Below are 25,637 nucleotides of genomic sequence, written 5' to 3'. Positions count from 1 at the left end.
TGGGAAAATACAACCATAAAATATTAAACGGGAAAACCCGAGTGAATAAAATATAAATGAAGCATCCATATATTATTAATGTCATAACTCTCGTATGAACGGTTTTATGATATCTACCTAGGTACCTCATTAGATACGTAGAATTCTAGAGGCATGTGCATTGTGGGGTATTAAGAACGGTCTTATCGATATGCCAATACTCCAAAAGCTGCCAGGCTATTTGCAAGTTAGGTACGCAATAATTTCACCTCGGCCTATGAGATAGCCCAAATACACACAACAGGGCGAGTTGATACCATATCGCTTCTCACAATGCTGCTCTCTCGCATATCACGGCCAATGCCGCTGCATTCGAAACTTATCACAAGGCCAATGGTTCTATGTAGGCGATGCATCTGGTCGGCAACATCAGTGAGTTCTGGAAACCATCAGCTGAGAAGGGATCTGTAAGACACTCCAGTTTATCACGTATTGCATCAAGCGGAAGAGCGGCGAAAGCTTTTCTGCCCAATCATCTAGTCCCCTCCAATTGGAATTCCACGTAGCTTATATCATATTAACATATTTATCGTAGCACATCTGTGCCGCTCACCTCTCTGTTTGCAAGACGATTCAGCCACCAAGCAGTTAAGCAGGCGGATAAACATGTAGCGGAGAAGCCCAGCACAAGCCCGACGATTCACGAGGATATCTATACGATACCAAATTTCCTTACCGTGACACGAATTGTTGCGAGTCCGGTCATTGGATATCTCATACTGCAGGATGCGCATACTTGGGCCGTCGGTTTGCTGGCCTACGCTGGCTTCACAGATCTGATAGACGGATGGATAGCGAGGAGATGGAATCGCAGAACAGTCGTGGGGACAATCATCGATCCAATGGCGGATAAAATCCTCATGACTGTATTGACAGTATGCCTAGCCATCAAGGGAGCGTTGCCAAGTAAGTGGAAAGCTATTCTCAACCCTGCAACAAATGGCTGTGAAACTGACTTTGATCAGTCTGGGTTGCAAGCATTATCCTAGGCAGAGATGTCGGACTGGCTATTTCAGCCATTTACTATCGCTGGATATCGCTGCCACCACCCAAAACGTTCAGAAGATACTGGGACTTCTCACTGCCTTCGGCCGAGGTCCGGCCTACAACAATCAGCAAATATAATACCTTCCTTCAGTTGGCCCTGGTCGGTCTAACGACTGCAGCACCGCTCATAAGTGTTGACCTGGCACCGACGCTGACCATTATGCAGTATGTTCTCGGCTACTGATGGCTACCCAGCCTTCCACCCCCCCTCCAATTCTTGTTGTTTTTGGCATACTAATTACCTATCGCAGATATGTGGTGGCTACCACTACCATATGGAGTGGAGCGAGTTATGTATTCTCAAAAGATGCGATCAAGATACTGAATAAGCCATAATTCAAGCGCATGACATTATCAATATGTAACAGAAGAAAAAAAACTTGTAATATAGATTTCATAGGAGAACAATGGGGTTAGAGGGAAGAATCCAATTAAGCCAGGCTGCATTATGCTTATTATATACGGAGTAACTGTATTAAAAAAAGACGAGTGCATCATCCCAATAACCATGTTTGTGAAGCTACCGCCTATCACGTGGCAACGCGCCTTCAAGTGGGTCCATCAATTCCGCTTCTATCGTTTGTAGCTATGGAGCGTGTGCTCTCACTCTCAGACAAGCTACCAGTGCTAGGCGTTCACTTATTACTAACATCTTGGGCAGAGGTAGCGTGAAAGCTCCTACACCAAGCAATCGCTCACGGCGCTTCTTCATTTGAACGGCAAGAGAGGCTTCGCGTGATATTTCAGGGCAAAATGAAGTTTAAAATAGAGTATGTTTTTCTTTCTGTGTTGCACGGCTTGTTCAAATGGGCTTATGCGTCCTCAGCGATCTTCCTGTGCTATTTCCTTACCCAAGGATATATCCTGGTATGTGCCCGTCAATCTCATGCACGTCATTGCCGTATAGCTAACGCCCCCAATGAACAATATGCGTGAGTAGATCTGCGTGCCTTCCTTTCTGATGGCTGACCGCTGAGGAATGGAATGAATTGTCGCAGTTATATGTGTGATTTGAAAAGTATGGCCTGAACCCAGGGGATCTTGACCAAGTACTCACTCACAGATGCAGAAACGCTCGATGCGGGCGGCCATTGTGTCTTGGAGATGCCGTCAGGAACCGGCAAGACGGTATCACTGCTGTCTCTCATTGTCGCATACCAGCAGCACATGCCTGAGAAGCGGAAGCTCATATACTGCTCCCGTTCGTAGTCCTTCACGCAGTCTTGATGGCTGAGTATTACTGACCTAATAATGTAATCAGGAACAATGTCTGAGATTGAAAAGGCTCTGGTTGAGTTACAATCTCTAATGAAGTATCGTGCTGAGCAGCTAGGTTACGAAGAAGAGTTTCGCGGCCTTGGTTTAACTAGTCGAAAGAACTTGTGTCTTCATCCCTCTGTCAAAAGGGAAAAGAGTGGCTCAATTGTCGACGCTCGCTGTCGAAGTTTGACTGCAGGCTTTGTCAAAGAAAAGAAGGATCGAGGTGAAAACGTCGATGTTTGCACCTACCACGACGTATGTCTGCCTATTTTAGCTAGACGCTCCCTTGAGTCCTGGAGGCTTAACTAACGTGATGTAGAATCTTGATCTCCTCGAACCACATAACCTGATACCGAACGGTGTGTGGTCCTTTGATGCGCTCTTGAAATACGGTGAAGAGCATAAGCAATGTCCCTACTTCACTGCAAGACGCATGGTATGATTCCCCTTCATCAATCTCCCCCAAGAATTGGATCTGATATTGGCAAATAGATGGAGTATTGCAACGTCGTCATTTTCTCCTATCACTATCTTTTGGATCCGAAGATTGCGGAGCGTGTATCGAAAGACTTCTCCAAAGATTGCATAGTGGTTTTTGATGAAGCCCACAATATCGATAACGTCTGTATCGAGTCCCTTAGCACCGATATCACTGAGGACTCAATACGCAAAGCTACCCGCAGCGCTCAGCATCTGGAGAGGAGAATCGCTGAAATGCGAGAGACAGACCAGGAGCAGCTCCAAAACGAATACGAAAAGCTTGTTCAGGGGCTTCGTGAAGCTGATGAATCGAGACAGGAGGATGCATTCATGGCAAATCCAGGTAGGTGATACCGTCTCTCATTTGGATCATTATAGCTGAGACAGTCTTGCAGCTCTACCAGATGACCTTCTGAAGGAAGCTGTGCCTGGAAATATCAGGAGAGCAGAACATTTCGTGGCATTTTTGAAAAGATTTCTCGAATATCTCAAGGTTAGAGCGCCCCTCTCCCCGTCTTCCTTATTCCTTTTCTTGGCCACCATACTGATCGACGTCACCTCAGACGCGAATGAAAGTTCGGCAAGTCATTTCTGAAACGCCACCGTCGTTTCTGGCCCATTTGAAAGAGCATACATTTATCGAGAAGAAGCCATTGCGATTTTGTGCTGAACGGCTTACATCACTTGTCCGTACCTTGGAGCTTACGAATATTGAGGACTACCAAGCACTACAAGAGGTGGCAACGTTTGCGACTCTAGTTGCAACATATGAAAAGGGCTTCCTGCTGATCTTGGAGCCGTACGAATCCGACACCGCAGAAGTTCCAAACCCTACTCTTCATTTTACATGTCTTGACGCGGCCATCGCAATCCGACCTGTGTTCGAGAGGTTCTATTCAGTAATCATAACTTCTGGTACTATCTCGCCCCTCGAAATGTATCCAAAAATGCTGGACTTTTCCACAGTTATACAGGAATCCTATAGCATGACTCTGGCGCGAAGATCTTTCCTTCCTATGATCGTCACTCGAGGGAGTGACCAAGCCTCAGTTTCATCAAGTTTCCAAGTTCGAAACGAACCGAGCGTTGTTCGAAACTACGGCAATCTCCTTACAGAATTTGCAAGAATTACGCCTGACGGCATGGTCGTGTTCTTCCCATCATATTTATATATGGAGTCCATCATCAGTATGTGGCAGGGCATGGGTATTCTCGACGAAGTATGGAAGTACAAACTCATCTTGGTGGAAACGCCTGACGCGCAAGAAACATCACTAGCCCTGGAGACATATCGGACTGCTTGTTGCAATGGACGGGGAGCAATCTTGCTCTGCGTCGCGCGAGGGAAAGTATCAGAAGGAATCGATTTTGATCATCAATATGGCCGAACTGTGCTTTGTATTGGCGTTCCATTCCAATATACGGAATCGCGAATCCTGAAGGCCAGACTGGAGTTTTTGCGAGAAACTTACCGGATAAAGGAAAACGACTTCTTGTCCTTCGATGCTATGCGCCATGCGGCTCAATGTCTAGGCCGTGTTTTGCGAGGGAAAGATGACTACGGTGTCATGGTACTCGCCGACCGGCGATTCCAGAAGAAGAGAACCCAATTACCCAAATGGATCAACCAGGGGCTGCAAGATGCTGATACAAATCTGAGCACAGACATGGCTGTTAGCAGTGCTCGGCGGTTTTTGAAAACAATGGCACAGCCATTCCGAAGTAAGGATCAGGAGGGCATTAGTACCTGGGGTTACGAAGACCTTATGCAACACCAACAGAAGATTGAGGAGGAGAGAGGAGAGGAACCCCCGCCTGTTATATCCAATACACGGCCAGTCCATGGCAGCATAGCAGCTACATACGAGTCTGATTATGAAGAGCTAGATCAGGAAATGATGGAACTGGAAGGCTTTTGAGGAGTTTTGTATTATGTAGGCTGGATAGGGGTTGAATACCATAAAGTGTCCACGGTATGCTCATACCAACTCTAACTACTAATTACCATATTTTCTAGGAGTTTTGGGATATTAGAAAGTCTATATATTAATCATTTGCTAGTTGTTCATTCCGTTGATCCATTCTATCATGTCGCATTATGCCGTGAATTGTCTAAAACCTGTATCAATCTTCATCCCAAGCCACTAGATTTCCTTGGCTGGCGAAACCAGCAGCTGCTGTAAATAAGTCCTCCCGGAATCACCTCACTCTCAACGCGGACGCAAAATAACAGAGCGGGGAGGGGGGGCTATTAAAAAAAAACAAATGTACAGTGCCAACTCGGTTGATTTAGCTAGCAATGGGTATCTGGCGCCTGGAAGACTTGACAGCCCTCATCGCAGGCAGCGTATTCATCCGACCAGGCCGCCTACCAATCTCATAGCACAGCATGCGAATAAAGTCCGTGTTACTCCAGTAACAACTATGAGCGCTCAGCATGTTAAGATACTGAATCTCCAACGGACCGCCGCCAGATCGGAGAAACCAGTCGATCTGGCCATTGTCATTCAGAAGAAACGCCTTCTTCTCGGCAATTTCCTCTCTCGTGAAATCATGGACTTCAAGCTCCAACTGCGACGGCAGTCGAACGGTAGACGGACGGCCATCGTCAGTCGTCGATGAGCTGGGATTGGCGCCCATGCCTTTAGCAACTGTTCGCATGGCATCGCCAAAGGACTTTAGAAATGAAGCTGAAACGGTAGGAACATATGCAGTTTTAAGGCTGGCAGCATATGTTGGATCGACTGCGCCGTTGAGCAAGTAGGCAATCGGATCTTCCTTGGCAAGGATGTTGTAAATGTTATCAACAGCCAAACATCCAAACATGCCCACCTCGCCGCCGATGTTTTCGTCCGTGGCATCGCTCGCATCTACACCAGGTTTGACGCGTCCACGTCGTGGCGTAAGAGCTCCTCTTTCAAGTAGCAAGAAGAATCCGGTAGGGCTTCCCATCAGGAAGAGATTCCTCGTATCGAACTCGAAGAACTTGGTTTCTGGCTCCGGCCGAGACAGGTCCAACAGTGGTGCAACCGTTGGCTGTCTTGATAGGACTTCAACCGCCATGACACTGCCGAGGGAGTGTGCAACCAGATGGACACGTCCATTCTCAGCAAATCCGGGGTTGTTCCTACACCAAAGACGGTAGACTCGGTTCGCCTCTGACACCAAAGCAGCAATCATCTTTCCCTTATGGTGGGACATGTAGAAGGGTATATCGAACATGACATCGGATATCATGCTCCGTATGGCGGGGATAGTGTTGGGCTCGATGTCCTTCAGGCCGAAAGGCTGAGCGGCACCCGAGTTATTCGCCTCCATTCCCGTCTGCAGAGCTCCGCCATCTTCAAACGACAGTCCAATTCTCCAGTTGAGTGGCAGAACCATGAGCCTGCTCTGGCTGTTGTGTAGAATCTCCTGCACCACAGGACTCTGAAACTCGCTGTCAACTAATCGCCGAAATCCATTGACAGCATGCGTGAAGTGGTAACTCTCAACTCTCTCAGCTATCTTTTGGCCAATTCCGTGAGCTACCAGCACCAAGTCTGTCACTTTGCTGCGATCTTTATCCGCCTCGCAAGCAGGGCAGAGTTCTAATGTACTGGAACTAGAGAGGCCATGAGACGTAGACTTTTTGGGCGGTGACTTTTTCCCACGATGCATACGCTCCCAGCTCAGTCTATCGAATCCTCGAACAACAGGAATGCCAACTGTCGTTCCCTTCATAATCTTCTGGATAGGCCGTCTGCCGTAGTAGGCAGATGGTTGGAGGCTTGGCTTTATTAGAAAGGCATTGGTTCGATCTTTGTATATGACATTGTAGCTAGAGTAGGGGCGCTGCTGGACATGTTCGGAAGCGCCGTCATCTGCTGGGTGCGGCTCGGTGTGGCCTTCTGTCGCAGCTTCGCCTTGAAAGCAATATGCAGAACAAAAGGGATGCGCAGAAATCACAGGCTCGGTTGGTACAGGGGTGTTTCTGTATGCTCCATCGCCTTCCATTGGCCAAAGACGATAAGAAACCTTTTCTTCCCCCGATGCCCCAACTTCAATAGCACATCGTAATTCGTCACGCCAGGTTTCGGACCAAGGACGAAGTTCCTGGTACCCAGCTTCCAGCTGATTGGCAACAACCGGTGAAACTGGCAGCATCGTATCTCTGCGGACTAGGTTAGTGACTGAATAAGCAAAATTGGAACTCAACATACTTGTAAAACCAGGTACCTCTCGTCACAATAGCAACATCGTTAACCGGGGACCAATATATTGGTTTCATTTGCAGCGTTTGCAATGACACCTTGTGCAATCGGGCCAGTCCAACTACGACATCCTTATCCTCGTCCTCGAGATTCGGAACAGCATCCTCTATTCCAGTTGACTGCTCCGTCGGCAATTCATCGTTCGCCTCGACGATTTTATCATTGATCTGCGGTGGTTCTATGACTGGCTCATCGCTACGCTGTTGCTTTGCCGTCGTAATCGGCTGTACATGTTCACTACTCAATACACGCACAAACGGTCGGCCAGAAATGCCATCATCACTAGTAGTAACATATCCAGCGGTTCTACGCTCGCGGCGCCTCCGAGCCTCAGGAGTACCGTAGAGCTGTGACGTAGCGCCATCCGAGGAAGAGTTATGGTCAGATGGGATGCCGCCGTGTCTTTCCCGAGTCAGCAAAGGGTGACGTATTGGTACATGACGGCCCTTGTTTGGGATACTTCGAAGCTCATGGGGCTGGCTCATGACAGAAATAACATCCTTGACCACCTCATCGACATCGAATAGCGGGTTTGTCTTCCTCACCAAAGCGCAAAATGCCGTATCAAGCTCTGCTAGGGCGTCGATGGCAAGTTGAGGGCAACAGGCGGTGAGTAGAGTTTCTGGGAGTGCCTCGGGAGCTTGAGTCGTTGATCTCTGTATCTGGATATCACTATGGATGCGTATATGCTTCGAGGCTAGCTCCTGGATGATTTGGTCGCGCCTTTCCGTGTCGGACTTCGCAGCGTATGGGTCAAGCTCTCGACCGTTTCGGATGGCATCGTGTTGGGTACGATGGCTCTCTGACATGAGGCCAAGCCACGCCTGCTGTAGCATGTCATTGTCGTCTTGGGAGAATGGGCGAAGCGGCCCTTTGGAAGGCTTAGAGTCCGCGCCGCCGGAGGGAATAGTACCAGACAGCGGGTCGTCGATGGGATATACAGCCGTGTAAAAGAACTGAGCTTTGACAGAGGGGATTCCATCTTCCTTATCTGTGTCCGCGTCCGGCGTTGGTCGAAGGCGACAAGCAGGGCCTAGTGAATGCTCCATGAATGCGCGGATATGGACATCTAGAGGGGGTTAGATGTAGAAGCGGAAAAGGTCGGCTCTCGCCTCTGGTGCGCGTCATGATGCGAGGCTTCGTGGTTTTAAACACTCAAAGGAGCTGAAGGGGGATGATGATCCTAGCGCGTGTGAAAGCACATGGGCCAAAGGGAGCTGGGCGAGTGGCTATTATGACGTGGCTCATTATTATGCAGGTAGCAGCCCAGAGAAAGCCGCTGGTTAGCGGCATATGCCTAGTGACATGCATCGCTGCCGGCCGCCTGATGTGAATTACAGTAGGTACCTATAGGTACTACTGCGGGGAGTGTGCTCCGCGATGTACAAGTATTATTACATTCGGAGAACAGTATTCTGCCTACCTAGGTAGCACTCACAGCTCTATCAGCCTAGTACCCAAGTCTACCTGCTGCTGTTTGAGGTAAAACCACTGAATACGTAATTGTTGAAATAACATATATATGCAGCAATAATCTTCTTGGCTTCTAGTTTCAGATTATACTTTCTCAACAGGATATGCTTTTCACCTGTTTTACCCCAGAATGCTCGTATATAATAATACGAAGCTTCCCATACGGTCGTCGTGCTTATGTCATGGCAGCTGCTGGCCACTAATATCGACACTAAGCCGTTCGGGAGCGCATCGTCCGCCGGAACGCTGCGCCTGTCTTGTGACACTCGTGCATGATAAGCAGGGGCTTCTTCCGTTATCCGGGGTGTAGCTGCGGCTCTCTTTCATCCCTCGATTCGCCTGCACCTTGTCTCCTTCATCTACACCATCTACACACATCTTCGTCCCCAGAGCTTGCCATTTCATATCAATCGCCCCAATCTTGCAGCAGTCTATCATCAAAAGCTTATCGCCGTTCGCGCCACGTCGCCCAACATGGCGATTTCCCCTGGCACCGTTCCGTTTCTCGTGTCCATGATGTTGCTGACGGGTGTCTGCAACACATTGGTCACCAAGTATCAGGTACGTGTTGGAAGAGCTGCCTCTGGGACCATGGAAGGACTCTATGCATCACAGTCGGCCATTCTTTGATTCGGAAACCCTAACAGTTGCCTATAGGATCAGCAATGTGTTCGCAATTGCGAGGATGAGAATCCCGCCCATCGAGTCTTCTTCAATCAACCCGTGCTTCAGACGGCACAGATGTTTGTGGGCGAGATGGGCTGCTGGCTTGTTGTGGGCATTGCCGCAGCATATCGCCGCCTCTCATCAAAGAAATCCGCCGAAGAGCGTGGCTACCAGGCCATCGACTCCAGCCGAACGGACGGCGACGACGACGAGGCGGTTGAAATCAACCAACCATCTGTTTTACGGGGCTACCGAGTTTTGCTGCTGGCCCTCCCTGCCATCTGCGACATCTGTGGCACCACCTTGATGAACATTGGCCTCCTTCTTGTTGCGGCGTCTATTTACCAAATGACCCGAGGCGCACTAGTTCTATTCGTGGGTCTTTTTAGCGTCGTCTTTTTGCGGAGGACGCTGCATCTATTCCAGTGGATCTCATTAGTGGGCGTGGTTCTTGGAGTAGCTGTCGTTGGACTTGCGGGTGCTATTTGGCCAGACGTCAAAGCCCACGTCATCTCGTCTCTTACGGGTGCCCCAGATGGACTTTCCGACGTTGCCAAGGCAGTCATTGGTGTTTCTCTGATTGCTGGGGCGCAAATATTCACGGCCACCCAGTTTGTCTTGGAGGAGTGGATGCTCGAAAACTCCCCCATCGACCCCATCCAGGTGGTTGGTTGGGAAGGCCTGTTTGGCTTCATTGCCACAGTCGCGGTCATGATTGTTCTGCACCTGGCTATTGGGCGAACAGAAGCAGGACGATATGGCTATTTCGATGCCGCTGAAGGACTTCGTCAACTGCGAGACCAGAAAGCCTTGTACATTTCAAGTATTATTATCATGATAAGCATTGGGTAAGTTGGAACTCTCTCTTGATCCAGCGAAATAAGACCTTACTGACCCTATTGATAGTGGCTTTAACTTCTTCGGGTTGTCCGTAACTCGTACCGTAAGTGCCACTTCTCGCTCCACGATTGATACTTGCAGAACGCTCTTTATCTGGATCGTTTCTCTCTTTCTTGGATGGGAGTCTTTCAAGTGGCTGCAGATTGTTGGATTTGGTTTGTTGGTTTACTCTACATTTTTGTTCAATGGCATCGTCCAGCCCCCTTTTGAGTTTTTGCGAACGGAGGGAGAAACCGAGGAGCTTCTCCCTGAGGAACCAATCGAGCACCAGTAAATTTTGCTACAAGATTTTGTCAACAAATTACACATGTATTGTTGCAATCGAGACTGATATTTGCACACAAACTTGGTGGGAGTGTGGCGTAACGGCAGTGTCTGGGTGATTTGGAATAGGTATCATTCGACATAACACGATTTTCTCATAGCGAGTTTAATGGGAAGCGTAGTAATACATAACATGTCTAAATTCGGCCCCGTAAACCATCACTCCAGCCCAAGGATGCTGCTTTGCCTGAAACTAGCTGTTGAACGCCTGTTGAAGCCAAGAAGAAAACGAAATAAAAGCAAAAACAGGACCCATCCCAATGGAATCATGCAAATGATGTGAACACTCAAGCGACGTTACATAGCAACTCGGCTTCAAGGATGAACTTGCCCTCCTTGTACTTTTCAGAAGTCTCAAAGGCCTTGTCGTACTTCCAACCCACCGTTTCTTTGCACTGATGGCAGGCGATATCACGGACAATGTGGCGGCCGGTGGTCATGTTACGCTCATTAGGGTCACCGGTGTCAATATTGACGACACGGTGGAACAAGTAGGCCTTGCCATGCTGACCCCGGAAGTTCTAAGGTGTATGCGCTCGCCAGTTAGTTCCCAGCATCACGGTGAGAGACAGGCATAGGTAGAGAGGCACATGCACAGGCACAGGCACAGGCGTTGGCATAGGCATAGGCATAGGTATGGCGGAATACGCACCCGAGAGATGATGTCCTCGTGGTTCGCAAGATGCGCCTTGCATGTCTTGCAACCGTAGATCTTGTTGCTGGTGAGATACGTGTTGTAGGCCAGGCCCATTGCTGCGGGACGGGGTGAGCGAAGCTTCAACAGCGCTTTCTTGGTCTCTCTTTTTTTACAGTGAGCGATTCCACAGAACCGCGACGACGATATCGCTGCTTGGCGGCTTGATGATGGCAGGACCCTTTGCTTCTGCCTTTGGTTGCACCAGACAAGGGAGATCGGGTCTTAAATCGCTGGGGGGAGAACAAGGACGAGTGTGGAGAAGAAGCAGGGAGCTGGTGCCTAGTTGAGAGCGCTGCAGTGCATTTGAAATAGATACCCAGAAACTCGTGCACGAGTAAGGGTCGATGCCGCAATGCGCGCGCCTCGCAAGTCACCGGATCACACTATCAAGCACGGCGGGATGCGCCACCGGGCTTTTCCCGGGCAACGCAGCTTGTGCTTTTGGGTGCCTGTTTGGCGTGAGTTTTGTTGCCTTGGAGGGCATGTCATTCATTGCGTAATTGTGCTCTTTGTTCTTAGCACCTCGGCGGGATTTAGCACTTGCTACTAACTTCAACGTCGTGGATATAGACCGGATACTGTACGTTGAAAACGCTACATAAAAACTACATGCGTCCCGCCGCGCTGTATATACCTGGATATTAAGACAGGCACCCGTATACTTCAATAGTTGTCTTGTTTGAGACCCGCTGGATATTCTTGAGATTCGGTTTGTGTTATTGGCGCACCCCCACCAAAGCCGTCGCCCATCATGAGATGCCCATCATGAGATGCCCTTGGCCAAAGACCAGAAGCTGTCCATCTTCGCGCGAGCCAGAACCTCCCTCGCCTCTGCATCCGTTTCACAGATCTTACTCCCCCATTTCTTGAAACCTCTCGCCTTTTGCTCTCCCTCAAATACTAGCTTACATTCGTTCAGGGACATGTCCTTCAGGTCCCCATTGGAGTCCTCCGGAGAGAGCCAGTCTCGCCCAGATGTATTATTCCTCTCCGGGTCTCTTGCTTGCACATTCTCTGTCCAGTTGATGCGGTTCAGCATGAGCTTCTTGTACTTCTTAATGCTCCACTGTCCGCCTTCGACAATCACCAGGCTAAACTTGGGATGCATAATGCACGTTCCAGAGAGTGCCAGCTGATCGGCGTTGCGCCATATCTTGTACCGGTGCTGGCCATTGGCAAGGCTTGTGACTTTGAATACGAGAACGTGGATGCCCTTGTCAGCATCTTTCTGCTGGTTTGCTACGTTCTTCTCGTGCTTCTGCTCCTTTGTCAATTTTCGTGCCTCGTTGGCTTCGATGTGAGTCTCGTATCGTTCGGCAATCTCTCGGTTTACCCGGGCCTCAACGGCGGTGGGATCTTTGACAGCAGCTGTGATAAACTAGTCAGCGCACATGGCCTCAAATCATAAGCATGTAGGAAGATAATTGGAGCACATACCATCGCCCAACACTCGCATGAGGTTTCCTTTCTTCACTTTTGGCGGTGGTGCTGGTACCAGTCCAAGTCGAATTTTAGCCTGCATCTCCTTGAGCTCTGCCATTCTTCGTTGGCGTCGTATTTTAGCTTGTTCTTTCGAGGTCAGGTACATTGGCTTTGCCGACACAGCATGTCTCTCCTGCGGGGGCTCGAGTGCAACTGGATGTTGGATGTACTCAGTCACGATGCTATCAGGAGTCGTGATTTTGAGCTTCGAAGGGTCGTCGGCATCAGTATAGGTTGACCCTTCCACTAGGCCTTCGTCCCACCACTCCAGATCTGGGGGAGCGTCCACGACAAAGTTCTTCTCCGCGTCAAGGTCCTCATCAATACCTGCCTTGCGAGTTTGCTCTGCGATACGCCGTTTCATGGCCTCCAGAGCCGCCTGCCGACGCAACGCATTGCCCTGCTGTATGTATTTTCCCTTTTGATTAAACGCCAGCTGTCGAGGCATCCGTTGCCTCCCAGTCGGTTCTTGTGCGGCAGCCTTGTCATCGAAATAAGGGTTGGGTCCATCTCTCGGCCGTTTCCCATGTAAATCCTGTGCACTTCCCCTATCGAATCCATTGGCATGCGATGGAGAGCCTCGTGATGAGTGGGATTGGCCATTTGTCGTGTCTGACTTGCCAGCTGGTTTCCAGGAGCCCAAATCCTCCAAGGCGGGATGCAGTCCGACATTCAGGCCGCCCTTTGCCCTGCTGGCGCCGACAGCGGCTGCCACGCGAGCTTTGAGGGCAGCCATTCTGTCTGCAGCAGATTCTGTTTTCTGTATTCTCGAGGATCCATCGTGATTGGGACCCAGCCCTCCTGGTGATTGACTCATGAGGCGAGTGAGCCGCTAACGCGCAGCAGAAGTGTGCGTGTGTAAATCCGTACGAAACTGCAGTGTTTCTGTTTCCTTCTTTGTCCCCGTTTTGTTGTCTCGTGGTCTCGTTCTGCCGCTTGTTGTGTCTTCCAAAGCCGTAGGGTCGTAGGATCGGTATAGAAAAGCAAGGCTCCACCAGAACTGAGATGCGGCACTAGCAAGGCAGATAAAGCGATAGAGCTGGAAGAGACAGTGGCAGTAGCTCTATCACTCTGCGCTGCATTAGCCTGGCAACCTTGGCGGTGGGGATTTCCATCCTACCCACCATCTCTCTAAAATTTTGCCGTGTTCCACCGCCAAAAAATTCTAGTGGCACTAGCAACTCTCGCCAATTGACCTATTGTAAAAGATTGGCATGGCCTCAGCAAGCTCGCCAGGATCAGTCCATTCCTCAGCCAAGATCCTGTATTCGCCATGAATATCGCGCAGCCGGTCGCCTCCGAGGTGGAGAGTGTGGAATTCACATTTCTCTCTGCCAAGGAGATTCAGGCCATCTCTGTGAAGCGCATTGAAAATGAAAGCACTTTCGATAACCTTCTCAATCCCGTACCTGGCGGCCTGTACGATCCGGCTCTGGGCTCATGGGGCGACTCACCGTGAGTATTTTTATTGTTAGTTAGCCAGTGTATCAAAGCTTCTAATCATCTGCTAGATGTGCTACTTGCAATTTGAATCAATCCAGCTGTCCGGGACATCCAGGCCACATCCAACTCCCAGTCCCCGTCTATCACCCAGTATTTTTGGACCAGGCCTATCGATTACTTCGCGCAACTTGTGTCTACTGCAAGGGATTTCGACTTCCACCAAAGGACCTACACAAATATACCTGCCAGCTGCGCCTACTTCACCATGGTCTTATAAATGAGGCGCACATGGTAGCTTCGATTGGAGAGAATGACCTGGCAATTGAGATAAAAGAGGCGCTTGGCGAGGGAGACAGCGAGGCCGAGGACGAAAACTCTGGAGCTGATGGCGTTACTCGGCAAAGAGAAAAGTACGTTCGCCAATGCCTTCAGGGCATCAAGCTGAAGAGGGGCGAGGTCAAGAGGGGAAAGCATGAGGGTGCCAACGAGATGCGCCGTGAAATCATCAAGGAATTCCTCGCCGAGATCATCAAAAAGCGAGTATGCTCCAGCTGCGGAGGCATTTCCCCAACATACCGAAAGGATCGATTTGTCAAAATTTTCGAAAAGTCTCTCTCAACCAAGGAAAAGGCAAAGATGGCGCAGAAGGCCCTCAAGTGGGGTGATGCCATGACACGGGTCCACCATCGCAGAGCAGCATCAACAAAGAAGTCTGACGGCAAAGGCGATGTTACGCAGGTCAATGGCTCAGAAGACTCTCCTGAACCCCAGGATATTGAAATGGGAGACGTAAATGACGACGATTTCGCATCTGAGGAGAGCTCCCAGAGATATATCAGCTCTATGGAAGTGCGGGCACGACTTGAAGAATTGTTCAGAAAAGAGCAAGACCTTCTCTCACTTGTATACAACGCCAAGCCTCCAACTCAGAGCTCACCAAAAGTTACTCCCGACATGTTCTTCATTACAGTTGTCTTGGTGCCGCCGAACCGTTTCCGACCTGAGGCCCGGACTGGAGATTCACAAATATCCGAAGCCCAGCAGAACGCACTTTATAAAAACATTCTCGGCTGCTGCTCAAGCATTGCTCGTGTCTACAACGAGAAACGATCAGATATAACAAGCATGCATCAAGCGTGGACAGAACTTCAAGACGCGGTGAATTCACTGATCGACAAGAACAAAAACCCTGTGCAAGGTGCCGCTGCCGCGCGAAACGAAGACGGAATTAAGCAGTTGCTTGAGAAGAAAGAAGGTCTTTTCCGTAAAAACATGATGGGAAAGCGAGTCAACTACGCAGCCAGAAGTGTTATTTCCCCAGATCCCAACATCGAGACCAACGAGATTGGTGTTCCTCCAGTGTTTGCAAAGAAATTAACATATCCCGAGCCGGTCACCAGTCACAATTTCAAAGACATGCAGCAGGCGGTTATCAACGGTGTGGACAAGTGGCCAGGAGCCTTTGCCATTGAAAATGAAAACGGCCAAATCGTCAACCTTCGCAACAAGTCCGTGGATGACCGCATATCTCTTGCCAACCAGCTGCTGGCGCCGACTAATAGCAGTGCGGCTCGCATGAAGAACAAAAAGGTCCATCGACATCTCACTAATGGCGATGTTGTTCTGATGAACCGCCAGCCCACGCTGCATAAGCCCTCTATCATGGGTCACCGAGTCCGCGTTCTGCCAGGCGAGAAGACGATTCGAATGCACTATGCCAACTGCAACACCTACAATGCAGACTTTGACGGTGACGAAATGAACATGCACTTCCCACAGAACGAGGTGGCCCGTGTAGAGGCATTACAAATTGCCGACACCGACCACCAGTATTTGTCTGGCACTGCGGGAAAGCCATTGAGAGGTCTGATTCAGGATCACATTTCCGTCTCAGTCGCGCTCTGCAGTCGAGACGCTTTTTTCACCCGCAGTGACTTCCAGCAGCTAATATACAGTGCCCTTCGCCCCGAGAGCGGCCATATCTTGGGAGAGCGAATTCAGCTCTCACCGCCAGCGATCATTAAGCCGGTGCCAAGATGGACGGGAAAGCAGGTCATCAGCACAATCCTCGCCAACATAAGGCCACCCAACTGCGGAGGCCTGACCATGAAGGAAAACGCTCAAATCAAGGCCGAACAATGGGGCACATCCTCCGAAGAAGGATCTGTGCTGATTCAGGATGGCGAATTCATAACAGGAATTCTCGACAAGTCACAGATTGGACCCAGTTCAAGTGGTTTGATTCACGCCGTACATGAGATCTACGGACCTTCAGTCGCTGGCAAACTTCTTAGCAGTTTGGGCCGGCTGCTTACAAGATATCTCAGCATGCGAGCCTTTTCATGTGGAATGGATGATTTGAGGCTAACAGCTGAGGGAGAGGCGGCACGACGGCGAGAACTTGTTGCAGCCGACAAGATGGGACTGGAAATTGCATCGAACTATGTCTCCCTGGGCAAACAAGAGGATGCGCAGAATCCACTCCTGCTAGAGCGCCTTGAGGAAGTCATGCGCGACGATAGCAAGCAGGAAGGTCTTGATCTGCTGATGAACCAGGGAACGAAGGACATCACAGACGCCGTACAGAAAGCGTTGATTCCCAACGGTCTTGAGAAGAACTTCCCGAAGAACCAGATGCAAGTCATGACAACTTCAGGTGCCAAGGGATCTCGAGTCAACGCGTCTCTCATTTCCTGCAACCTGGGACAGCAAGTTCTGGAAGGTAGGCGTGTCCCGGTCATGGTTAGCGGAAAGACTCTGCCCAGCTTCCGGCCATACGATACAAATATTCGAGCCGGTGGCTACATTGTCAACCGATTCTTGACTGGAATCCGACCACAAGAGTATTACTTCCATCACATGGCAGGACGTGAGGGTTTGATTGACACAGCCGTCAAGACATCACGTTCAGGTTACCTGCAGCGTTGTATCATTAAGGGAATGGAGGGCCTTACAGTATCTTACGATACATCGGTCAGAGATGCGGACGGCTCATTGATTCAGTTCCTTTACGGTGAAGACGGATTGGACGTCACAAAGCAAAACTACTTGAAGGACTTCCGGTTCATCCTGCAAAACGTTACCTCGGAGGCGGCACAGCTCAAGTATGACCCCAAGGTTGGCGAACGCCTCGGCGCCAACCGACAGGCGTTCCAGAAATACATGAAGAGCGCCGTTCGACATGCCAAGCTCAACGACCGAAAAGGAAAGGACCCTCTGACGGCCAGCTTCGATCCCGCCACTAACGCATTTGCAACTTCGGAGACATTTTACGAGGCCATGACGGCGTATCTCAAGGACAACCCTGATGGGCTTGTACGGGAAAAGAACAGCCAGGACAAGGCTCCTCTGAACCAAGTGGCACTGAACAAGAAGAACGCGGAGATGCTTTTCGCCATGAAATATCTCCGGTCACTGGTCGAGCCCGGTGAGGCTGTCGGCATTGTGGCTGGTCAATCTATTGGCGAGCCGTCTACGCAGATGACACTGAACACTTTCCATTTGGCTGGCCACTCAGCAAAGAACGTCACCCTGGGTATTCCTCGTCTGAGAGAAATCCTGATGACTGCCAGTAAGACGATTTCCACGCCAGCAATGACATTGTATCCAAACGCCGAGCTATCGGAGCAGGATACTGAAGTTTTCACCAAGTCCATCAGCGTGCTGCGCATGAGCCAAGTGCTGGATGGAGTCGTTGTGGAGGAAATGGTTGGCAAGGGCAAGCTTCGTGGCCTCGCCAAGATCTACAAGATCAAGCTCAGGTTTTTCCCAGCTGCAGAGTACTCCACCACTTATGCAGTGAGCGTGTCAGACATCATGGGCACGGTAGAGAAGAAGCTCTTGCGTAATATCCTCTCCATCATGAAGAGAGAGGTCAAGAAGCGCCAATCCCAGTCCAACATGGCGACTCCCGAAATTGGCGTCAAGGCAGGAGTTGTTGAGATGGCCAGGCCTGAAGGAGCAGCGGAAGGCGGTCGAGATGAGGATGATGACGACGACGATGAAGATGACGATGACGCCACTGGTGCCAAGAAGCGAGCAAACCGAAGCGAGGCTGTTTCTTACGGACCCAACGATGATGATGATGACGCTATTCAGAATGACATGTCCAAGGGGGCGGAAGACGACGAAGACGACGAAGATGCAGACAACACATCATCACAGAATAGGGACGAAGAAGATGATGGCGGCGACGAAGATGAGGCCCCCGTGTCATGGTCGGCCAAGGTTCGGGCGGAGCGCGTACTCAATGCCTACGCGGAAGTAACAGACTTCCAGTGCGATGACAAGGGCGGCGAGTGGTGCAACGTGACGCTCGAGTTTGACGTGAACATTCCCAAGGTGCTGATGCTCAACATTGTCGAGGATGCAGTCCGTCAGACGGTTGTGCAGCAAGTTGCCGGCGTAGGATCGTGCATGGTGGCTCAGGAGAAGGGCGAGTCGGTCATCAACACAACAGGCGTCAACCTCCGCGCGATGCAGAGATACAGCGACTTCATCGACCCGCACCGAATCCAGACCAACGACATTGCAGCAGTGCTGGAAGTCTACGGCGTGGAGGCTTGCCGTGCCAACATCGTGCGAGAGCTGTCGGGCGTCTTTGGAGGCCACGGCATCAAGGTGGACAACCGACATCTCAACCTGATTGCCGACCACATGACGAGAGGCGGCGACTTCACAGCCTTTAGCCGCATGGGCCTCAGGGGCAACGTCAGTCCCTTTACCAAGATGAGCTTCGAGACGACGCTCGGGTTCCTCAAGGACGCTCTGCTGGATGGCGACTGGGACGATCTGACGACGCCAAGTAGTCGTCTGGTGATGGGCAAGCTGGGCAGAGTGGGCACCGGTGGATTCGACGTGCTGACCCAACTGCCAACTTATTATGTCAACTCATTAGCGTAAAGGGAGGTGTCTTGAGGATTGCGCACGCATTCGTATGGATATGGATGAGTGTATTTAATTTACTATATAGAAGGAACTAGGACCAAAAAAAAATGTAGAGATGGCAATTTGATTGAAATACTGGCGGTGATGCCCGACCGATGGCGTGGCCGATTGATTGCGACGAGAGATGAGGCATTGATGCGGGATATTTCGCGATGTTGTCGCAGCAAGACGGCGTAGTGCTTCCTCGGCCCTGGGCTGGCGTGGGTGCGCCACTGGCGACGGCGATTGAGTCACGGCACGAAGACTAGCGCTACGTAATCTCGAGATACGGCATCGCGTTTGCAGCGGGAACGCGACTTTGGATGGTGTTGCTGCCTAAACACTGTGTTGGATTGCACGATTGATGGTGCGCGGTTTACATGCAGGGCACAGAGGTAACAGGCACGATGGAGAAACAAGATGTGAAGTGATGCAGTTATTATAGTTCGTTAACCCATGAGGCCGTGAACCTCGTTTGCATTTATGCAGTGCATTTTCCCTGACTGCACTGGTAATATACATTCCGAACCATAAAGGGGAATAAAAACTCTCATTTGTAACGCCTGATTATCCCTTGACCCCAGAAACACTCGTAGTAAAAGCAAAGTCATGTCCTGCAAAATCCTCCCAAAGTCTCCATCTAGTTGCGCTCACCACGGAGGCGGCGGGCGAGCTGGATGTCCTTGCTCTGGATGGTGACACGCTTGGCGTGGATGGCGCACAGGTTGGTGTCCTCGAAGAGGGAGACGAGGTAAGACTCGACGGACTCCTGGAGAGCACCGATGGCAGAGGACTGGAAACGAAGGTCGCTCTTGAAGTCCTGAGCAATCTCACGAACCTGTAATCAAACGTGTTAGAGATGCGATGATGCAGATGATGGTTGTGTTAATCTTACCAGACGCTGGAAGGGGAGCTTGCGGATCAGGAGCTCGGTGGACTTCTGGTAACGACGAATCTCACGGAGAGCGACGGTACCGGGCTTATAACGGTGAGGCTTCTTGACACCTCCGGTGGAGGGAGCGCTCTTGCGGGCAGCCTTGGAGGCGAGCTGCTTACGGGGAGCCTTGCCACCAGTGGACTTACGGGCGGTCTGCTTGGTGCGGGCCATGATGGAAGTTGTGATGTGAAGATGTGAAGATGCTGAGAAACACTTTGGTGGGGCTGGAGAAGTTGGCAGTGTAGAAGGGAAAACTCCGACAAGCGGGCGGGGGAAGATGCTTTAATAGTTGAGCCTAGCGCACGCCTGAGGTGGCGGCTGATCTGGGTTGCGCGCTGGACCGTGCGCGCGCGTCAGTGGGAAAAAAAGGCGACAGGAAAAAAGGAACCCGCTGGCAAAGGGGGAAAAAAACAAAGAGGCCAGAAAAAAAAAGGGAGCGTTAGCGCTTCTGCCCCCCCTTCTTTTTCTGCGAGTGGAACGTCAGGCCCCCCACCTGCAGCGCCGAAACGGGTGCTGATGCGGAACCGGAAGCTGCGAGGAGGCGCCGAAAAAAAAAAAAGCTGAGCGCGTTCCTTTTTTCTGATTGGCTGGGAGGGGGATGTTTTTTACGATCGCAGCCTAGATTCGATTTGCGAGGTACCGACTGCATGTACCTTGGCAGATTGGTAGAGTACAGTAGCATCATCTCAGCTTACCCTGGATGGATGCAAGATGCACGATCGGGGGGGATGATGGGATGATGGAGCGGTGGATGGGGGGGAATACAGGTGGATTGTTGTTTTTTGATGAGAGTATGAATTACTGGTATTTGGTTTTTTATTTTTGATGGTTTGTACTTGAGGTTGTGGTGTTGTATTGCTGGTTGAAGTTGAATGTCTAGACGTTGTAATTGGATTCTAAGGCACCACTCTTTAGCCACTGCTGTAACTCAGCATCCTTATCATGTAAACTCAAAATCAAGATGACGCAGCGCATGCCAGTGGGTAAACTGCAACTACGCCTCGCAAAGCTTATACTACTACTACCAGATGACATGTGAAAGGAGACAATGGGACTAAAAATAGGCAAACGTCAACGGTGTTGAAGATGGAGGACCCATGCAGCATCGTGTCGATGGAGCATCATGTCCCTGTGATGGAGCAGCAACAATCCCATGGTCTACGAATACTTGTATCTACAGCATCACCATCATGCTATGCAAAGTACCTCTGCTACGGATACGGATACCACGAGTACCCATTTCCAACACATCACTCAGCACATCGTTAGACTCGGCCAACAGGCACCAGCCCAATCATCGCAATGCCGGTCCCCCTTGGTCTCAAACAGATGGCACAATACCGTAGCTGCTCGCATGGGCACCAGACAAAACAAGCTTAGACGCACCCATAAAAAAATTACAATCAAATAAAATAAAACCAAGCCCATCCACAGCCGTGATTGGGACGTGTCGATTTTTGTTTACCTTTTTCCCAGCTCGCGCCCCACCCGACCTTTCCCGCGCCAGCAGTACGTACCGTGTTTTATTTTTTTTTTCGTATCATCGCCCTTTTTTTCTCCTTTGAATCACTGCCCAAAAAGGCCCACCACGCACCACGGCCCCCGGTTTTTTTCCCTCTCCATAATCGATCAGTGATCTGGGCCGCTGCTACTTAAACTGGCGTGTTGCCACACTTTGCCTTTTCCCCTCCCCTCTTTTATGTACGACTTACCGTTTACCATCATCTGCATCTCATTTTGGCGTTTACGCACTTCTTGATATCTCAACTTCAAACAACCCACATCAATCATCATGACTGGACGTAAGTAACTCCTGTTTACCTCATCATATGTTGGCGACGCGGTCCATTGCCATCGCTGCTTGGCTTCAGCTACTTCGCCTCAAGCCTTGCGGGCTGCATGGCGCTTTAGCTTTCGGCTTCAGCCTCGGCCTTGACGCGTCTGCCTTCTACTGTCGCCACTCCAAGATCGACTGACATCCACAATACAGGCGGCAAAGGTGGCAAGGGCCTCGGCAAGGGTGGTGCCAAGCGTCACCGCAAGATTCTTCGTGACAACATCCAGGGCATTACCAAGCCCGCTATCCGACGTCTCGCTCGTCGTGGTGGTGTCAAGCGTATCTCTGCCAGTAAGTTTCCATTCACCATCAACACCACAAAACATGACCAAGGTGTCTAACATTGCTTCCTCACAGTGATCTACGAGGAGACCCGTGGTGTCCTCAAGTCCTTCCTCGAGGGTGTCATCCGTGATGCCGTCACATACACCGAGCACGCCAAGCGCAAGACCGTCACATCACTAGACGTTGTCTATGCCCTGAAACGACAGGGCCGCACCCTGTACGGTTTCGGTGGTTAAGCGATCTGCCACTAGGTCGGGTCGACATAATGTGTTATTCGCGTGTTTGTTACGATTGGGCTTTTCACTATGGGCGCGGGTCATTGCTTTTTGAGATTTTGTACTGTACAACGTACTGGGAAATGGGTGACTTCCGAAAGGGGGTAATTGAGACTTATCAAGTGGTGACCTTGAAATAAAGCATCACATATACTCTACAAGTAAACTTTGTGCCTGGCTGTGAAGAACCTGTCCAAGATGTGACTGATGCCTGTGAACGCGTATGACTCGCTGCCTGCCACGTATCTGGAAGAGAGGCAGAGCGGCGAAGAGCTGTGTTGTTCCCGTGACGCGTGACGCGTCAATGTTGTCTGAACTGAATGTCCAAATCGCCATGCCGAATATAGAGGGAGCGGCTTGTGCTTCTATCGATAGAGAGGAGGTCGTATCCACATGTCCAAGTAGACGGGATGACTCCAGATGTCCATGGCCCGCTCTGTATCCAGCCACGTTACATCGGAATCTATCATGTTCTCTACGTACTAGGGACGTTGTATACGTTTCCTGTAGGGCAACAAGTCTACCTGAACGTATGCAAGTATACGGGTATTGACACTACCTCAGCCGTCCTCCACTATAAGGTCCCAATATACGAAGCAAAAGCCCAATATGTAAACGCCCAGCTTGAGAGATCCAATATTCGAAGCTACACCTCACAGCGCATCCAATTTTATGACTCACCAGTATCCATTTCCCTCTGCCCAAATATTAATATTTATTAAAAAACGAAACGGACAAAGAAAAAGACACGGTGGGTTTATTGGGCGTGAATCACCCCAAAGGACCACGTAAAAACAGATAGTGGTTCGAGGTGTCATGTGGTTGGCCGCTTATGCGCTTCGCCGGGGGCCCAAGGCTCTCCAGGCTGTCATTCTATCGCAACTCACATTTTCATCACGAGTCGAAAAATAGTAGCAAGGAGGAAAAAAACTCTTACCCGATGATATGCGATTGGATTCTGATGCTCTGCCCTACTTGACCACCCAAAGAGAGAGAAAAAAAAAGGATAAGGGGGATAAGGAAAAAAAAAGCAACAGGCTGCCAGTTTGCTGTCCAATGGAGATGTAAGCCCGGGGTTTAGGGGACACACACACACACAGGCATCGAGTTAGTTTGGCTGGCATTTACTATCCAGACGCCCCCTCTGTCCGAATTTTCAGACTGCATCTTTTTTTCATCCCTGCATGGCGGAATAGAAGGGGGAATGGAAAAAAAGGAGCCGATGCATGTCGGTCGATTAAAATAGAAGTCAAACAAGCACAGCTGGAACCGGCAAAACTTGAGACCAGACCAAAAAAAAAGAAAAAAAGAAAAAAAGGGCAGTAGCACAGACGCATGCATGCATGCAGGCCAAAAAAGACGGCACGTCGCAGCTCAACAGGGTAACTATGCGCTGCAACATGTCCCAACGGGCCCGCCGACGCAGAAAACTCAGACAAACCGAAAAAATTCGGGCTGCTTGAGACGAGGTGAGCCCAAGAAAAACACGTGGGCAGGGGGTTTGGTTAAGGCCTAGACCGGATCTGCATCGGCGGGTAAAGGCGATCCGAAGGGGGGTGGAGCCACCACATGTTGAAAAGAGCCACATCCTGTTAGCAGACCGGAGGCCCGGAGCAGCAGCTCCACGAAATACAGGCGGGTGGAAGCATTTGCTGTGCTTTGCATGTTTTGGGCTGGGACGAGCACGAAGAAGCAAGAAAAAAAATGACAAATGACAGATGCAAGAAACGAGACGGGACAGGGACAAGGGGGGTGCTGGACTTGACTGGACTTGGCTGAGGTTGATTGACCGAGCCCTCAACTGCGACATCGGTATCGAGCTGCTCTGCTATCCAACTATCCTCGTAACAGGCAAATGCACACGCGGCTGATCTGAGATTACGGGGGGGAAACTCGGTGGCCCATATGGTTCGCACGCCCAGCGCAGTGTTGCTGTCGGCATGTCAGTGTATGGCTGGCATTCTGGGCTGAGGTGATGCATCGAATCCGGCTAGCATGCCGGCCTAGCGAGTTGATAGTATCGCCATTATATTGGATGTTGGATCGATATTGTTTCGCTGTGCATTGCTCTATTGCTTTTCCTGCCCCATGCTAGCAGCTGGTCACGAGACTCTTGTGCCAGATGACTGGACCACAGAAGACGACGACGGCGAGGGAATTCAGCTGGGTCATCATCCAATATCCAATATCCAATATCGAGAGAGGGGTTCAACAACAACAGCAACAGCACGAGAGGGGTATTCGTGGATCCCGGACGGCTTACAGATGGAAATCCGCAAACCCAAACCCCGACGTCTATCCGCGTCCCTCCCAGGGCGGCGAATTCTGACGTGCTGATCCGACATCCGTCGCGGCACGGCAATCAGGGCGGGTGCGGCAAGATTTGGCATTCGCGGGCCCTACACTGCACAGCACAGCACAGCACTGCACTTGTCACCAGCATGGAATCTCGCGGAGCAGAGGAAGAGTTGAGAGCGAAGTGGTGCGAATTGGAGCGAGGTAGCCGCGGAATGGCTTCGGCGCCGCGAGTCCGGGGCAGCGGACACATACCGACCTGGGTCCGAGTTCGCCGGGCTGCAGATCACGAGGCTGGTCCTTAGACTCATCCCAAGGGTTTGGTTATGGTGTGGCTCTAGATCTCTCTTGTCAAGTTGAGCACAGTAGTGCCGGCCCTGTACTCCGTAGACAGACTGGACCTCTGCCGCCGGCGCATCGCATCTCATCTCAGCCGCGCAAGGTTTCAGTCCAGTTCCCCGTCGCGTCCAGACCAGCAGACGTGGGACAAAAGTCAGTCTTCAGCCCCAAAGACTGGAGATGCCAGAGCGTCGATCAGGCCGAGATGAATCTTATTTTTTCCCTCTCAGCTCCCTGGCTCTACAGTAGTGCCGGCAGAAGATGCATGCAAGTGCCCAGATCGCGGGAGTGTGTGTGGCTGAGCTGTGCCAGAGCCCGGCCGCTCATTGGCCGCTGGCAGCCGGCGGTCTCCGAACAAGCCAAGGTCGGCCTGGCCGACTCCCTCCAAAATCAGCTGCGTCTCGAACAAACCAGCTCGCAAACATGCTCTCGTGTGCCGACATGCAGGAGAACTGAAAAATTTTTCATCTCCTATTTTTCCGTTCTGCCATCGCAGCACACCTCCACGGCTGTTGTCTTGCTTGTTTGGATTCTGCCTGCATCGAAATGCGACCCGCAGCTTTGTTGGGATCGCGGCCGAAGCGCTTGGGATCGGGCGCACAGCAGTAGCTACAATGAGATGTTGGTGCAGGTCACGCAACTGAAAGTGCCAAATCATCCGATTACACATCAGGTCGAT

At 50.7% G+C, this 25,637-nt stretch overlaps 9 protein-coding genes across 9 annotated transcripts; 5 read left to right on the top strand and 4 right to left on the bottom strand.

Annotated features, from left to right (window-relative positions):
- Window positions 1-190: 190 nt before the first annotated feature.
- TRIVIDRAFT_80658 (uncharacterized protein) lies at window positions 191-1,587 on the top strand (the record flags this gene model as incomplete). Its single annotated transcript, XM_014096515.1, has 4 exons — window positions 191-231; window positions 575-945; window positions 1,005-1,251; window positions 1,338-1,587. 4 exons carry the CDS (start codon window positions 191-193, stop codon window positions 1,420-1,422), a joined length of 744 nt encoding a protein of 247 aa, XP_013951990.1.
- A 427-nt stretch (window positions 1,588-2,014) lies between these two features.
- On the top strand, window positions 2,015-5,494 carry TRIVIDRAFT_214193 (uncharacterized protein; the record flags this gene model as incomplete). Its single annotated transcript, XM_014096514.1, has 7 exons — window positions 2,015-2,018; window positions 2,156-2,287; window positions 2,348-2,601; window positions 2,666-2,782; window positions 2,839-3,169; window positions 3,222-3,319; window positions 3,390-5,494. The coding sequence occupies 7 exons, from the start codon at window positions 2,015-2,017 to the stop codon at window positions 4,743-4,745; spliced, it is 2,292 nt and encodes a 763-aa protein (XP_013951989.1).
- On the bottom strand, window positions 5,116-8,128 carry TRIVIDRAFT_43365 (uncharacterized protein; the record flags this gene model as incomplete). The annotated part of the gene is made up of 4 exons (XM_014096513.1): window positions 5,116-6,979; window positions 7,029-7,183; window positions 7,265-7,390; window positions 7,517-8,128. 4 exons carry the CDS (start codon window positions 8,126-8,128, stop codon window positions 5,116-5,118), a joined length of 2,757 nt encoding a protein of 918 aa, XP_013951988.1.
- Window positions 8,129-9,003: 875 nt separating this feature from the next.
- TRIVIDRAFT_88796 (uncharacterized protein) lies at window positions 9,004-10,444 on the top strand (the record flags this gene model as incomplete). Its single annotated transcript, XM_014096512.1, has 3 exons — window positions 9,004-9,113; window positions 9,210-10,066; window positions 10,125-10,444. 3 exons carry the CDS (start codon window positions 9,027-9,029, stop codon window positions 10,390-10,392), a joined length of 1,212 nt encoding a protein of 403 aa, XP_013951987.1.
- A 112-nt stretch (window positions 10,445-10,556) lies between these two features.
- Window positions 10,557-11,322, bottom strand: TRIVIDRAFT_183182 (uncharacterized protein; the record flags this gene model as incomplete). Its single annotated transcript, XM_014096511.1, has 2 exons — window positions 10,557-10,963; window positions 11,095-11,322. 2 exons carry the CDS (start codon window positions 11,191-11,193, stop codon window positions 10,730-10,732), a joined length of 333 nt encoding a protein of 110 aa, XP_013951986.1.
- A 580-nt stretch (window positions 11,323-11,902) lies between these two features.
- On the bottom strand, window positions 11,903-13,357 carry TRIVIDRAFT_43339 (uncharacterized protein; the record flags this gene model as incomplete). Its single annotated transcript, XM_014096510.1, has 2 exons — window positions 11,903-12,507; window positions 12,577-13,357. 2 exons carry the CDS (start codon window positions 13,355-13,357, stop codon window positions 11,903-11,905), a joined length of 1,386 nt encoding a protein of 461 aa, XP_013951985.1.
- Window positions 13,358-13,894: 537 nt separating this feature from the next.
- Window positions 13,895-18,966, top strand: TRIVIDRAFT_57534 (uncharacterized protein; the record flags this gene model as incomplete). The annotated part of the gene is made up of 3 exons (XM_014096509.1): window positions 13,895-14,076; window positions 14,133-14,742; window positions 14,836-18,966. The coding sequence occupies 3 exons, from the start codon at window positions 13,895-13,897 to the stop codon at window positions 18,964-18,966; spliced, it is 4,923 nt and encodes a 1,640-aa protein (XP_013951984.1).
- Window positions 18,967-19,406: 440 nt separating this feature from the next.
- On the bottom strand, window positions 19,407-20,155 carry TRIVIDRAFT_88789 (uncharacterized protein; the record flags this gene model as incomplete). Its single annotated transcript, XM_014096508.1, has 2 exons — window positions 19,407-19,828; window positions 19,886-20,155. The coding sequence occupies 2 exons, from the start codon at window positions 20,096-20,098 to the stop codon at window positions 19,631-19,633; spliced, it is 411 nt and encodes a 136-aa protein (XP_013951983.1).
- A 1,482-nt stretch (window positions 20,156-21,637) lies between these two features.
- TRIVIDRAFT_88786 (uncharacterized protein) lies at window positions 21,638-22,507 on the top strand (the record flags this gene model as incomplete). Its single annotated transcript, XM_014096507.1, has 3 exons — window positions 21,638-21,729; window positions 21,918-22,055; window positions 22,122-22,507. 3 exons carry the CDS (start codon window positions 21,720-21,722, stop codon window positions 22,283-22,285), a joined length of 312 nt encoding a protein of 103 aa, XP_013951982.1.
- Between the last annotated feature and the right edge of the window lie 3,130 nt (window positions 22,508-25,637).

This window comes from Trichoderma virens (genome assembly GCF_000170995.1).
Source record: "Trichoderma virens Gv29-8 chromosome Unknown TRIVIscaffold_88, whole genome shotgun sequence".
Classification (NCBI taxonomy): Eukaryota; Fungi; Ascomycota; class Sordariomycetes; order Hypocreales; family Hypocreaceae; genus Trichoderma; species Trichoderma virens.
Note: the sequence above shows the minus strand (reverse complement) of the source record. Positions and strands in the feature narration are given on the sequence as shown.